This window comes from Dendrobates tinctorius, unplaced genomic scaffold (genome assembly GCF_039654945.1).
Source record: "Dendrobates tinctorius isolate UK_male_01 unplaced genomic scaffold, ASM3965494v1 ptg000016l, whole genome shotgun sequence".
NCBI lineage: Eukaryota > Metazoa > Chordata > Amphibia > Anura > Dendrobatidae > Dendrobates > Dendrobates tinctorius.
The window spans coordinates 1,484,492-1,498,290 of record NW_027361684.1 but is presented as its reverse complement, the minus strand read 5'-3'; the positions used below and the strand labels follow the sequence as shown (position 1 = coordinate 1,498,290).

The 13,799-nt window shown below is 49.9% G+C and overlaps 1 protein-coding gene across 2 annotated transcripts in view; it reads left to right on the top strand.

Annotated features, from left to right (window-relative positions):
• Positions 1 to 13,799, top strand: part of FANCB (FA complementation group B) — a 56,546-nt gene that overhangs the window by 11,126 nt on the left and 31,621 nt on the right. For both annotated transcript variants that reach the window (XM_073565240.1, XM_073565235.1), the window contains exon 3: positions 11,132 to 11,287. In XM_073565240.1, the coding sequence (XP_073421341.1) occupies positions 11,132 to 11,287 (156 nt within the window). The remainder of the gene's footprint in view (positions 1 to 11,131; positions 11,288 to 13,799) is intronic.

The following is a 13,799-nucleotide window of genomic DNA, read 5'->3' as shown; positions in this document are numbered from 1 at the left end:
CACTTGACAACACCTCAGCAGACACTGACATGGTGGGAGAAATCTAGCTTCCCTGGGAACTTATATAAGCTCCCAGCCATTGTCTGCCCTCCTGAAAGGAGCGGAGAGCACATGACAGAAATGAATCCCCCTCCCATTCCCATATACCCATCACGCATCCTCCACCCCATTGGCACATCTTCTCTCTTAAAGGGATCATTGGTATGGAAGTTAACGCAATTCCACTAAGCGCTCTGGTTCTGACCCCAGGCCTCTCTTAAAGGGATCCCCGTAATGGAAGTCAGGACCATTCCACTCAGTTCTGTGGTTCTGACCCCATGGTCTCTTAAAGGGATCATTGGTATGCAAGTCATGGCAAATCCACTCAGTGCTCTGGTTCTGATCCCAGGCTCTCTTAACGGGATCCCCAGTATGGAAGTTAGGGCAAAGCCAATCAGTGCTCTGGTTCTGACCCAAGGTCTCTCTTAAAGGGATCTCCGGTATGGAAGTTAGGGTAAATCCCTCAGGGCTCTGGTTCTGACCCCAGGCCTCTCTTAAAGGGATCCCCGGTATGGGAGTTAGGACCGTTCCACTCAGCGTTCTGGTTCTGACCCCAGGCTGAGATGATGATGTGGGATATTAGGGGTAGTAGTCCGGTGGCTCTGGCTTATGGGATGATGTGGAATATTAGGGGTAGTAGTCCGGTGGCTCTGGCTGACGGGATGATGTGGGATATTAGGGGTAGTAGTCCGGTGGCTCTGGCTGATGGGATGATGTGGGATATTAGGGGTAGTAGTCTGGTGGCTCTGGCTGACTGGATGATGTGGGATATTAGGGGTAGTAGTCCGGTGGCTCTGGCTGACGGGATGATGTGGGATATTAGGGGTAGTAGTCCGGTGGCTCTGGCTTATGGGATGATGTGGAATATTAGGGGTAGTAGTCCGGTGGCTCTGGCTTATGGGATGATGTGGAATATTAGGGGTAGTAGTCTGGTGGCTCTGGCTTATGGGATGATGTGGAATATTAGGGGTAGTAGTCCGGTGGCTCTGGCTGACGGGATGATGTGGGATATTAGGGGTAGTAGTCCGGTGGCTCTGGCTGATGGGATGATGTGGGATATTAGGGGTAGTAGTCTGGTGGCTCTGGCTGACGGGATGATGTGGGATATTAGGGGTAGTAGTCCGGTGGCTGTGGCTGACGGGATGATGTGGGATATTAGGGGTAGTAGTCCGGTGGATCTGGCTTATGGGATGATGTGGAATATTAGGGGTAGTAGTTCGGTGGCTCTGGCTTATGGGATGATGTGGAATATTAGGGGTAGTAGTCCGGTGGCTCTGGCTTATGGGATGATGTGGAATATTAGGGGTAGTAGTCCGGTGGCTCTGGCTGACGGGATGATGTGGGATATTAGGGGTAGTAGTCCGGTGGCTCTGGCTGACGGGATGATGTGGGATATTAGGGGTAGTAGTACGGTGGCTCTGGCTGACGGGATGATGTGGAATATTAGGGGTAGTAGTCCGGTGACTCTGGCTTATGGGATGATGTGGAATATTAGGGGTAGTAGTCCGGTGGCTCTGGCTTATGGGATGATGTGGAATATAAGGGGTAGTAGTCCGGTGGCTCTGGCTGACGGGAAGATGTGGGATATTAGGGGTAGTAGTCCGGTGGCTCTGGCTGATGGGATGATGTGGGATATTAGGGGTAGTAGTCTGGTGGCTCTGGCTGACGGGATGATGTGGGATATTAGGGGTAGTAGTCCGGTGGCTCTGGCTGACGGAATGATGTGGGATATTAGGGGTAGTAGTCCGATGGCTCTGGCTTATGGGATGATGTGGGATATTAGGGGTAGTAGTCTGGTGGCTCTGGCTGACGGGATGATGTGGGATATTAGGGGTAGTAGTCCGGTGGCTCTGGCTGACGGGATGATGTGGGATATTAGGGGTAGTAGTCCGATGGCTCTGGCTTATGGGATGATGTGGGATATTAGGGGTAGTAGTCTGGTGGCTCTGGCTGACGGGATGATGTGGGATATTAGGGGTAGTAGTCCGGTGGCTCTGGCTGATGGGATGATGTGGGATATTAGGGGTAGTAGTCCGGTGGCTCTGGCTGACGGGATGATGTGGGATATTAGGGGTAGTAGTCCGGTGGCTCTGGCTGACGGGATGATGTGGGATATTAGGGGTAGTAGTCCGGTGGCTCTGGCTGACGGGATGATGTGGGATATTAGGGGTAATAGTCCGGTGGCTCTGGCTGATGGGATGATGTGGGATATTAGGGGTAGTAGTCCGGTGGCTCTGGCTTATGAGATGATGTGGGATATTAGGGGTAGTAGTCCGGTGGCTCTGGCTGACGGGATGATGTGGGATATTAGGGGTAGTAGTCCGGTGGCTCTGGCTGACGGGATGATGTGGGATATTAGGGGTAGTAGTACGGTGGCTCTGGCTGACGGGATGATGTGGAATATTAGGGGTAGTAGTCCGGTGACTCTGGCTTATGGGATGATGTGGAATATTAGGGGTAGTAGTCCGGTGGCTCTGGCTTATGGGATGATGTGGAATATAAGGGGTAGTAGTCCGGTGGCTCTGGCTGACGGGAAGATGTGGGATATTAGGGGTAGTAGTCCGGTGGCTCTGGCTGATGGGATGATGTGGAATATTAGGGGTAGTAGTCTGGTGGCTCTGGCTGACGGGATGATGTGGGATATTAGGGGTAGTAGTCCGGTGGCTCTGGCTGACGGGATGATGTGGGATATTAGGGGTAGTAGTCCGATGGCTCTGGCTTATGGGATGATGTGGGATATTAGGGGTAGTAGTCTGGTGGCTCTGGCTGACGGGATGATGTGGGATATTAGGGGTAGTAGTCCGATGGCTCTGGCTTATGGGATGATGTGGGATATTAGGGGTAGTAGTCCGGTGGCTCTGGCTGATGGGATGATGTGGGATATTAGGGGTAGTAGTCTGGTGGCTCTGGCTGACTGGATGATGTGGGATATTAGGGGTAGTAGTCCGGTGGCTCTGGCTGACGGGATGATGTGGGATATTAGGGGTAGTAGTCCGGTGGCTCTGGCTTATGGGATGATGTGGAATATTAGGGGTAGTAGTCCGGTGGCTCTGGCTTATGGGATGATGTGGAATATTAGGGGTAGTAGTCTGGTGGCTCTGGCTTATGGGATGATGTGGAATATTAGGGGTAGTAGTCCGGTGGCTCTGGCTGACGGGATGATGTGGGATATTAGGGGTAGTAGTCCGGTGGCTCTGGCTGATGGGATGATGTGGGATATTAGGGGTAGTAGTCTGGTGGCTCTGGCTGACGGGATGATGTGGGATATTAGGGGTAGTAGTCCGGTGGCTGTGGCTGACGGGATGATGTGGGATATTAGGGGTAGTAGTCCGGTGGATCTGGCTTATGGGATGATGTGGAATATTAGGGGTAGTAGTTCGGTGGCTCTGGCTTATGGGATGATGTGGAATATTAGGGGTAGTAGTCCGGTGGCTCTGGCTTATGGGATGATGTGGAATATTAGGGGTAGTAGTCCGGTGGCTCTGGCTGACGGGATGATGTGGGATATTAGGGGTAGTAGTCCGGTGGCTCTGGCTGACGGGATGATGTGGGATATTAGGGGTAGTAGTACGGTGGCTCTGGCTGACGGGATGATGTGGAATATTAGGGGTAGTAGTCCGGTGACTCTGGCTTATGGGATGATGTGGAATATTAGGGGTAGTAGTCCGGTGGCTCTGGCTTATGGGATGATGTGGAATATAAGGGGTAGTAGTCCGGTGGCTCTGGCTGACGGGAAGATGTGGGATATTAGGGGTAGTAGTCCGGTGGCTCTGGCTGATGGGATGATGTGGGATATTAGGGGTAGTAGTCTGGTGGCTCTGGCTGACGGGATGATGTGGGATATTAGGGGTAGTAGTCCGGTGGCTCTGGCTGATGGGATGATGTGGGATATTAGGGGTAGTAGTCCGATGGCTCTGGCTTATGGGATGATGTGGGATATTAGGGGTAGTAGTCTGGTGGCTCTGGCTGACGGGATGATGTGGGATATTAGGGGTAGTAGTCCGGTGGCTCTGGCTGACGGGATGATGTGGGATATTAGGGGTAGTAGTCCGATGGCTCTGGCTTATGGGATGATGTGGGATATTAGGGGTAGTAGTCTGGTGGCTCTGGCTGACGGGATGATGTGGGATATTAGGGGTAGTAGTCCGGTGGCTCTGGCTGATGGGATGATGTGGGATATTAGGGGTAGTAGTCCGGTGGCTCTGGCTGACGGGATGATGTGGGATATTAGGGGTAGTAGTCCGGTGGCTCTGGCTGACGGGATGATGTGGGATATTAGGGGTAGTAGTCCGGTGGCTCTGGCTGACGGGATGATGTGGGATATTAGGGGTAATAGTCCGGTGGCTCTGGCTGATGGGATGATGTGGGATATTAGGGGTAGTAGTCCGGTGGCTCTGGCTTATGAGATGATGTGGGATATTAGGGGTAGTAGTCCGGTGGCTCTGGCTGACGGGATGATGTGGGATATTAGGGGTAGTAGTCCGGTGGCTCTGGCTGATGGGATGATGTGGGATATTAGGGGTAGTAGTCTGGTGGCTCTGGCTGACGGGATGATATGGGATATTAGAGGTAGTAGTCCGGTGGCTCTGGCTGACGGGATGATGTGGGATATTAGGGGTAGTAGTCCGGTGGCTCTGGCTTATGGGATGATGTGGAATATTAGGGGTAGTAGTCCGGTGGCACTGGCTTATGGGATGATGTGGAATATTAGGGGTAGTAGTCCGGTGGCTCTGGCTGACGGGATGATGTGGGATATTAGGGGTAGTAGTCCGGTGGCTCTGGCTGATGGGATGATGTGGGATATTAGGGGTAGTAGTCTGGTGGCTCGGGCTGACGGGATGATGTGGGATATTAGGGGTAGTAGTCCGGTGGCTCTGGCTTATGGGATGATGTGCAATATTAGGGGTAGTAGTCCGGTGGCTCTGGCTTATGGGATGATGTGGAATATTAGGGGTAGTAGTCTGGTGGCTCTGGCTTATGGGATGATGTGGAATATTAGGGGTAGTAGTCCGGTGGCTCTGGCTGACGGGATGATGTGGGATATTAGGGGTAGTAGTCCGGTGGCTCTGGCTGATGGGATGATGTGGGATATTAGGGGTAGTAGTCTGGTGGCTCTGGCTGACGGGATGATGTGGGATATTAGGGGTAGTAGTCCGGTGGCTGTGGCTGACGGGATGATGTGGGATATTAGGGGTAGTAGTCCGGTGGATCTGGCTTATGGGATGATGTGGAATATTAGGGGTAGTAGTTCGGTGGCTCTGGCTTATGGGATGATGTGGAATATTAGGGGTAGTAGTCCGGTGGCTCTGGCTTATGGGATGATGTGGAATATTAGGGGTAGTAGTCCGGTGGCTCTGGCTGACGGGATGATGTGGGATATTAGGGGTAGTAGTCCGGTGGCTCTGGCTGACGGGATGATGTGGGATATTAGGGGTAGTAGTACGGTGGCTCTGGCTGACGGGATGATGTGGAATATTAGGGGTAGTAGTCCGGTGGCTCTGGCTTATGGGATGATGTGGAATATTAGGGGTAGTAGTCCGGTGGCTCTGGCTTATGGGATGATGTGGAATATAAGGGGTAGTAGTCCGGTGGCTCTGGCTGACGGGAAGATGTGGGATATTAGGGGTAGTAGTCCGGTGGCTCTGGCTGATGGGATGATGTGGGATATTAGGGGTAGTAGTCTGGTGGCTCTGGCTGACGGGATGATGTGGGATATTAGGGGTAGTAGTCCGGTGGCTCTGGCTGACGGGATGATGTGGGATATTAGGGGTAGTAGTCCGATGGCTCTGGCTTATGGGATGATGTGGGATATTAGGGGTAGTAGTCTGGTGGCTCTGGCTGACGGGATGATGTGGGATATTAGGGGTAGTAGTCCGGTGGCTCTGGCTGACGGGATGATGTGGGATATTAGGGGTAGTAGTACGGTGGCTCTGGCTGATGGGATGATGTGGAATATTAGGGGTAGTAGTCTTGTGGCTCTGGCTTATGGGATGATGTGGAATATTAGGGGTAGTAGTCCGGTGGCTCTGGCTTATGGGATGATGTGGAATATAAGGGGTAGTAGTCCGGTGGCTCTGGCTGACGGGAAGATGTGGGATATTAGGGGTAGTAGTCCGGTGGCTCTGGCTGATGGGATGATGTGGGATATTAGGGGTAGTAGTCTGGTGGCTCTGGCTGACGGGATGATGTGGGATATTAGGGGTAGTAGTCCGGTGGCTCTGGCTGACGGGATGATGTGGGATATTAGGGGTAGTAGTCCGATGGCTCTGGCTTATGGGATGATGTGGGATATTAGGGGTAGTAGTCTGGTGGCTCTGGCTGACGGGATGATGTGGGATATTAGGGGTAGTAGTCCGGTGGCTCTGGCTGACGGGATGATGTGGGATATTAGGGGTAGTAGTCTGGTGGCTCTGGCTGACGGGATGATGTGGGATATTAGGGGTAGTAGTCCGGTGGCTCTGGCTGACGGGATGATGTGGGATATTAGGGGTAGTAGTCCGGTGGCTCTGGCTTATGGGATGATGTGGAATATTAGGGGTAGTAGTCCGGTGGCACTGGCTTATGGGATGATGTGGAATATTAGGGGTAGTAGTCTGGTGGCTCTGGCTGACGGGATGATGTGGGATATTAGGGGTAGTAGTCCGGTGGCTCTGGCTGATGGGATGATGTGGGATATTAGGGGTAGTAGTCTTGTGGCTCTGGCTGACGGGGTGATGTGGGATATTAGGGGTAGTAGTCCGGTGGCTCTGGCTTATGGGATGATGTGGAATATTAGGGGTAGTAGTCCGGTGGCTCTGGCTTATGGGATGATGTGGAATATTAGGGGTAGTAGTCTGGTGGCTCTGGCTTATGGGATGATGTGGAATATTAGGGGTAGTAGTCCGGTGGCTCTGGCTGACGGGATGATGTGGGATATTAGGGGTAGTAGTCCGGTGGCTCTGGCTGATGGGATGATGTGGGATATTAGGGGTAGTAGTCTGGTGGCTCTGGCTGACGGGATGATGTGGGATATTAGGGGTAGTAGTCCGGTGGCTGTGGCTGACGGGATGATGTGGGATATTAGGGGTAGTAGTTCGGTGGCTCTGGCTTATGGGATGATGTGGAATATTAGGGGTAGTAGTCCGGTGGCTCTGGCTTATGGGATGATGTGGAATATTAGGGGTAGTAGTCCGGTGGCTCTGGCTGACGGGATGATGTGGGATATTAGGGGTAGTAGTCCGGTGGCTCTGGCTGACGGGATGATGTGGGATATTAGGGGTAGTAGTACGGTGGCTCTGGCTGACGGGATGATGTGGAATATTAGGGGTAGTAGTCCGGTGGCTCTGGCTTATGGGATGATGTGGAATATTAGGGGTAGTAGTCCGGTGGCTCTGGCTTATGGGATGATGTGGAATATAAGGGGTAGTAGTCCGGTGGCTCTGGCTGACGGGAAGATGTGGGATATTAGGGGTAGTAGTCCGGTGGCTCTGGCTGATGGGATGATGTGGGATATTAGGGGTAGTAGTCTGGTGGCTCTGGCTGACGGGATGATGTGGGATATTAGGGGTAGTAGTCCGGTGGCTCTGGCTGACGGGATGATGTGGGATATTAGGGGTAGTAGTCCGATGGCTCTGGCTTATGGGATGATGTGGGATATTAGGGGTAGTAGTCTGGTGGCTCTGGCTGACGGGATGATGTGGGATATTAGGGGTAGTAGTCCGGTGGCTCTGGCTGACGGGATGATGTGGGATATTAGGGGTAGTAGTCCGATGGCTCTGGCTTATGGGATGATGTGGGATATTAGGGGTAGTAGTCTGGTGGCTCTGGCTGACGGGATGATGTGGGATATTAGGGGTAGTAGTCCGGTGGCTCTGGCTGATGGGATGATGTGGGATATTAGGGGTAGTAGTCCGGTGGCTCTGGCTGACGGGATGATGTGGGATATTAGGGGTAGTAGTCCGGTGGCTCTGGCTGACGGGATGATGTGGGATATTAGGGGTAGTAGTCCGGTGGCTCTGGCTGACGGGATGATGTGGGATATTAGGGGTAATAGTCCGGTGGCTCTGGCTGATGGGATGATGTGGGATATTAGGGGTAGTAGTCCGGTGGCTCTGGCTTATGGGATGATGTGGGATATTAGGGGTAGTAGTCCGGTGGCTCTGGCTGACGGGATGATGTGGGATATTAGGGGTAGTAGTCCGGTGGCTCTGGCTGATGGGATGATGTGGGATATTAGGGGTAGTAGTCTGGTGGCTCTGGCTGACGGGATGATATGGGATATTAGAGGTAGTAGTCCGGTGGCTCTGGCTGACGGGATGATGTGGGATATTAGGGGTAGTAGTCCGGTGGCTCTGGCTTATGGGATGATGTGGAATATTAGGGGTAGTAGTCCGGTGGCACTGGCTTATGGGATGATGTGGAATATTAGGGGTAGTAGTCCGGTGGCTCTGGCTGACGGGATGATGTGGGATATTAGGGGTAGTAGTCCGGTGGCTCTGGCTGATGGGATGATGTGGGATATTAGGGGTAGTAGTCTGGTGGCTCTGGCTGACGGGATGATGTGGGATATTAGGGGTAGTAGTCCGGTGGCTCTGGCTTATGGGATGATGTGGAATATTAGGGGTAGTAGTCCGGTGGCTCTGGCTTATGGGATGATGTGGAATATTAGGGGTAGTAGTCCGGTGGCTCTGGCTTATTGGATGATGTGGAATATTAGGGGTAGTAGTCCGGTGGCTCTGGCTTATGGGATGATGTGGAATATTAGGGGTAGTAGTCCGGTGGCTCTGGCTTATGGGATGGTGTGGGATATTAGGGGTAGTAGTCCGGTGGCTCTGGCTGACGGGATGATGTGGGATATTAGGGGTAGTAGTCCGGTGGCTCTGGCTTATGGGATGATGTGGAATATTAGGGGTAGTAGTCCGGTGGCTCTGGCTGATGGGATGATGTGGAATATTAGGGGTAGTAGTCCGGTGGCTCTGGCTTATGGGATGATGTGGGATATTAGTGGTAGTTGTCCGGTGGCTCTGGCAGACGGGATGATGTGGGATATTGGGGGTAGTAGTCCAGTGGCTTTGACGGGATGATGTGGGATAATAGAGGTAGTAGCCCGGTGGCTCTGGCTGAAGGGATGATGTAAGATATTATAGTGAATGTGGCTATGCGGAGTGGGCGGGGCTCTGCACACATATATATATATATATATATATATATATATATATATATATAGCTATATCATTATAATTTGTTGCAACTAACCGTAGTTAGTTACTATGCCCGGGCAGCGCCGGGCTCTTCAGCTAGTGTCCTATAAATGGCTGTTCTATTCCTGATCTAAGGCTACATTCACACACAGCGTTTTTGCTGCGTTTTTTGAGGATACGTTTTTCAGCTGCAAAAGCAGATTAGCTTTTTAAAAAACCGCATCACCTGAACGGTTTTTGAGCTCATAGATAATGTTTTCAATAGCAAAAGCAGATTAGAAATCTGATCTATCTATCCATTTATCCATATCTGTCTATCCATATCTTATCTGTACCAAAAAGAAAGAAAGCCGGATAGCACACAGACTAACACTCCTTTTTTTTTTTTTGCAACAGTACACCTCATAGCTGCCCAAAAGGACGCCCAGGACAGGCATTGCTCGTCGTCAGTAACACATCAACATCAATTGATAGTTGGAATAAATAGACTACATTCATCACCATATCTTCTTAAGGTGCAGGCTTTATTTTCAAGTGTAGGGGTGTGCAGTATGAGGTTCTGCAGCAGCTGAGGTGTGCAGTATGAGGTTCTGCCCCCCCAGGTTTGATCCTGGCTACGCCCATGGTGTGAATGTAGCCTGCGGATCTAGGCTTTGTCTTAGCTGAGATAAGTCAGTGCTGCACTCCAGCACCAGTGGTACAAAGTAAATATGTTCTATCTAAATATCTTGATTATTGTATCATAAAAATGATTAAATGTCGGATGTTCACATTGTAGTACAATAAATTTTTCACTTAAATATATGCAATATATGTGGGAGTTGGAGTCGGTGTAAGAGAAATTGAGGAGTCGGAGCCGCAGGTTTGGCTTACCGACTCCACAGCCCTGATTAGTGATGCATATTGCATAATTAACAACGTACTTATACCAACTTATGCTTCGGCTAATTTCTTTTGTTTTGCTTACATCTATGTTGTGCATAGTCCCTGTGTTCCTTTTAATTAAAGGGATTGTCCACTCCTAGGACAACCTCTACTCTTACCCTACACTTGCCCCCATTAAAGTAATAAAGCTTTACGCGCCTCCTGTGCTGGCGCCTTTCCAGTGGTTTTGGAATTCGCTGTCCCAGGGCTCTCGTGCGGTGTTGTGACACGTGAGCCCGGAGCCCAATCAGCGCTGGCGTCACGGTCTCCGAATTGAACATGAAGAGTAGGTCCGGGTTGTGGTTGGTCTGACTTTTTCTTCATATTCAATTTTGTGTGAAGGTGGGGACAGTGACGCCAGCGCTGATTGGGCGCCGGGCCAATGTGTAATAACAACCACACCGGAGCCTCGACACCACTGGAACGGCATCAGCATGGGAGGGGAGTATAGTCTTTTTTATTTTATCTGGACTGAATATTTACATCAAGAGTGGGTTGTCTTAGTAGTGGACAACCCCTTTAAGGGCAGAGTTATCTGTTACAGCTCAGATGAAAAATGTGAAAACTCGTAATGAATGTATAAGGCCATGTGCACACGATGCAGATTTGCAGCGGTTCCGCAGCGGATTTTACCGCGCAGAAACGTTGCATATCCGCATTGTGATGTACAGTACCTTTAAAATGAATGAAAAAAAAACCGCTTTGCAGACGCTGCGGATTTTTCCGCGCGGTTTTCCTGCGGTACAAAATCCGCAGCATGTTACTTCTTTTGTGCGGTTTTCTATCTCCCCTGTCACCAAATCCGCAGGGGGAAGACCGCAATGGAAAACCGCACAAAAACCGCATGAAAACCGCGTGAAAAATGGAAGAAATCCGCAGGAAAAATGCAGGTCATTTGACCTGCGGTTTTCTTCCATTCTGCACGGAAAAATCCGCAGGGCTCAAAACTCCGTCTGCACTCAGCCTTAATCATATCTATATCTTTACAGACCGCTGCCACCTGGAAACATGTGAGAAATATACTGGTGGACGATTTTGTTGGCAGCGGCTCAGATCAAGTTCTTCTGCTATTCAATGATGATCCGAGCATCTCCCCAGAGCAGCGGCCATTCCGACTCACCAACTGTGGAGACATCGATTACCCAGTAAGTGTATGAGACAGTCCTGTTCTGTTACTGCTCCTATATATCATACGGGCCAGACGATAACTCCGCACCTGTCTGATCGGCCTGATATATACATCCTGTCCTGAGAGCTTATATTGAAAAGGTAAAATTACAACGTTCAAGCTAATTTTGCAGTTTACTTGTTTTCAAAAATCTCAGTTCTCAAGAAAGGATGGATGTTTAATTTGATAGTTTACTGCTTGTTGCTAAGGACACCGGCCACCTCTGCAGTTTTTCAGGAGATGATGGTCTTTGCAAGAAGCCAAGTTTTTACAAGCTGCTTGCTTTAGAGCTTGGAAGCGCTGCTCTGACGCTGGCCAGATTGATGGGCCATCCACTTTTATTGCCCCTGCGCGCCTCCAATTCTGCAGAGGCAAAGCTGCATCATACAGCATCATCTGAGCGCGCACAGACCAGTGGCTCCGCCATGCTGCTGGTGTGAACTTTCTCAAGCAGGGGTGCACCTTCCCTTAGAAAGCAAGAAGCCAAAAGGCAATCTGGAAAAGCAATCATGAGAATAAGGCCATGTTCACACAATCAGTATGTGGTGAGTATTTTACATCAGTATTTGTAAGCCAAAACCAGGAGTGGAACAATCAGAGGAAAAGTCTAATAGAAACCCATCACCACTTCTGTATTTATCACCCACTCCTGGTTTTGGCTTACAAATACTGACGTGGTCTAACCCTCTGAAACTGGTGCTGAAACATCTAGATATTTTTTATCCTTATATATTTTTTTACATCAGCACCCACTAATTTACCATACTTTGATTGCTGGGAAGAAAAATAGGAAAAAAAAAGTTTTATTTTTTATTATTAACCCTATTTTGCCTACCAAAAGAGATGTAAAATATCTCAGATTTTTTTTTTACCACATGTTGCCAAGGTTTTGTTGTGTTGTTTCTACAGGTAAAACTCAGAGACTGTGTTTCCTCCGTGAAAAGTACGTCGGCCAGGGCACGAGTGCTTTTAGCAAGCACACACAAACATGTTAAAATCATGATAAAACCAACTTGTGAGAGTCAAGTGTTACTGTGCATGCCCCCGAGTGCAGGGGTGGATGTAACGCGGACTCCTCCTTGTGTCAGGCTGGGGATAAACTGCAACGTTGGCCCCAGATCACAGCGTCGCAGCATAATGCAGGTGATGGCATGGCGGCACCGCAACAAGCAAGCTGCAAAAAAATCTTACCTGGTTCTGACTTTTTGCTCCTTGCTCGTCTCAGTAGTTTGCAGGTCGCAATGTGACCTCATTCATCACCATTATGGGCCGATGTAGCAACATCTTATAGCCATCTTTGGCCAGGCTACCTGTGTCGCTGCAGTATTTTTACATAGTTCTTATGGCGCCTCCTACTGGTATTTTCATTTCCTAGTGCACTGATTCTTATTGACTGGCGCTGCCCCCCAAATAGAGGAGAATCCATGCTGCAGGACCACCAGTGCTTGATGTTTTAGGGGAACTTTCTAAATGGGAGTCAGATTTTAAAATAGGCCTGCCATCTCCTTCAGAACTGGTAAAGCCACGTTCACACTGCATTTCTGTGGTGCATTCGGGGGTTCCACCCTCATTCCTCCACAAACCAAAATCAAATAAACCCCAGTGGGGGCAATAAACTGCATTGAGTTTATATGAGCGCTGTTTGTATTTTATTTCTTTTTTTAAAGGGAACCTGTCAGGTAAAAAAAAAATACTATTAAACTGCACATTTGGGGTTAATCTGCTGGTTCATAGTGTTTTGTTGCTGCCCAACATCGGCACTGAGAGTCTCACTGCCAGGAGGAAATTAAGTTTATTCCTCCCGGCAACCTCTGGCTTTCAGTCATAGAGGTGGCCGGCGCAGTTTCAGTCACCGCTCAGTGAGTGGCTGTCACCTGCCCCTGCACTGACTGACAGCAGCTCAGCATTATACCCGGCTGTCAGTCAATGTAAAGGGCGCGGTTACAGCCGCCACTTTCTATGAACTGAGCGGTGACTGAAGCTGCATCGGCCCTCGCCTATGACTGAAAGTGCGAGACTGCTGGGAGGAGTAAAGTTAACCTCCTGGCAGCGGGGCTGTCACTGCGATTGTTGGGCAGTTTCAGAACGCCATATCTGCAGGTTGATAGTGTTTTTCTTTACACGACAAGTTCCCTTTAAATGTGCTCATCTTTTTACACTATCACAGAAACAGTCTGCTATGTTTCTATGGAGGTCTGTACTTTCAGAAAGAAAAAAAACACTTGATCTATGTTTGTGTTATTGTGTCGGGGAGTTTGTCTGAATCCAATTTTTAGGGGGAATTCAGTCAGAACTTCTCGAAAGAAGATGTGAGCAGAGCCTGATAAACGATTGTGCAGCTGTACATCCCTCACAAGTTAACGGACTGCAGTTTCACAGACTAGCTGAAGCAGCTAGGAAACTAAAAACACATTTATTGTAGGAATGGAGCCTCACAGGCGTCATATGAGCTGCAAATTGCCAAAAATATTATTTGATTCTTACATTTT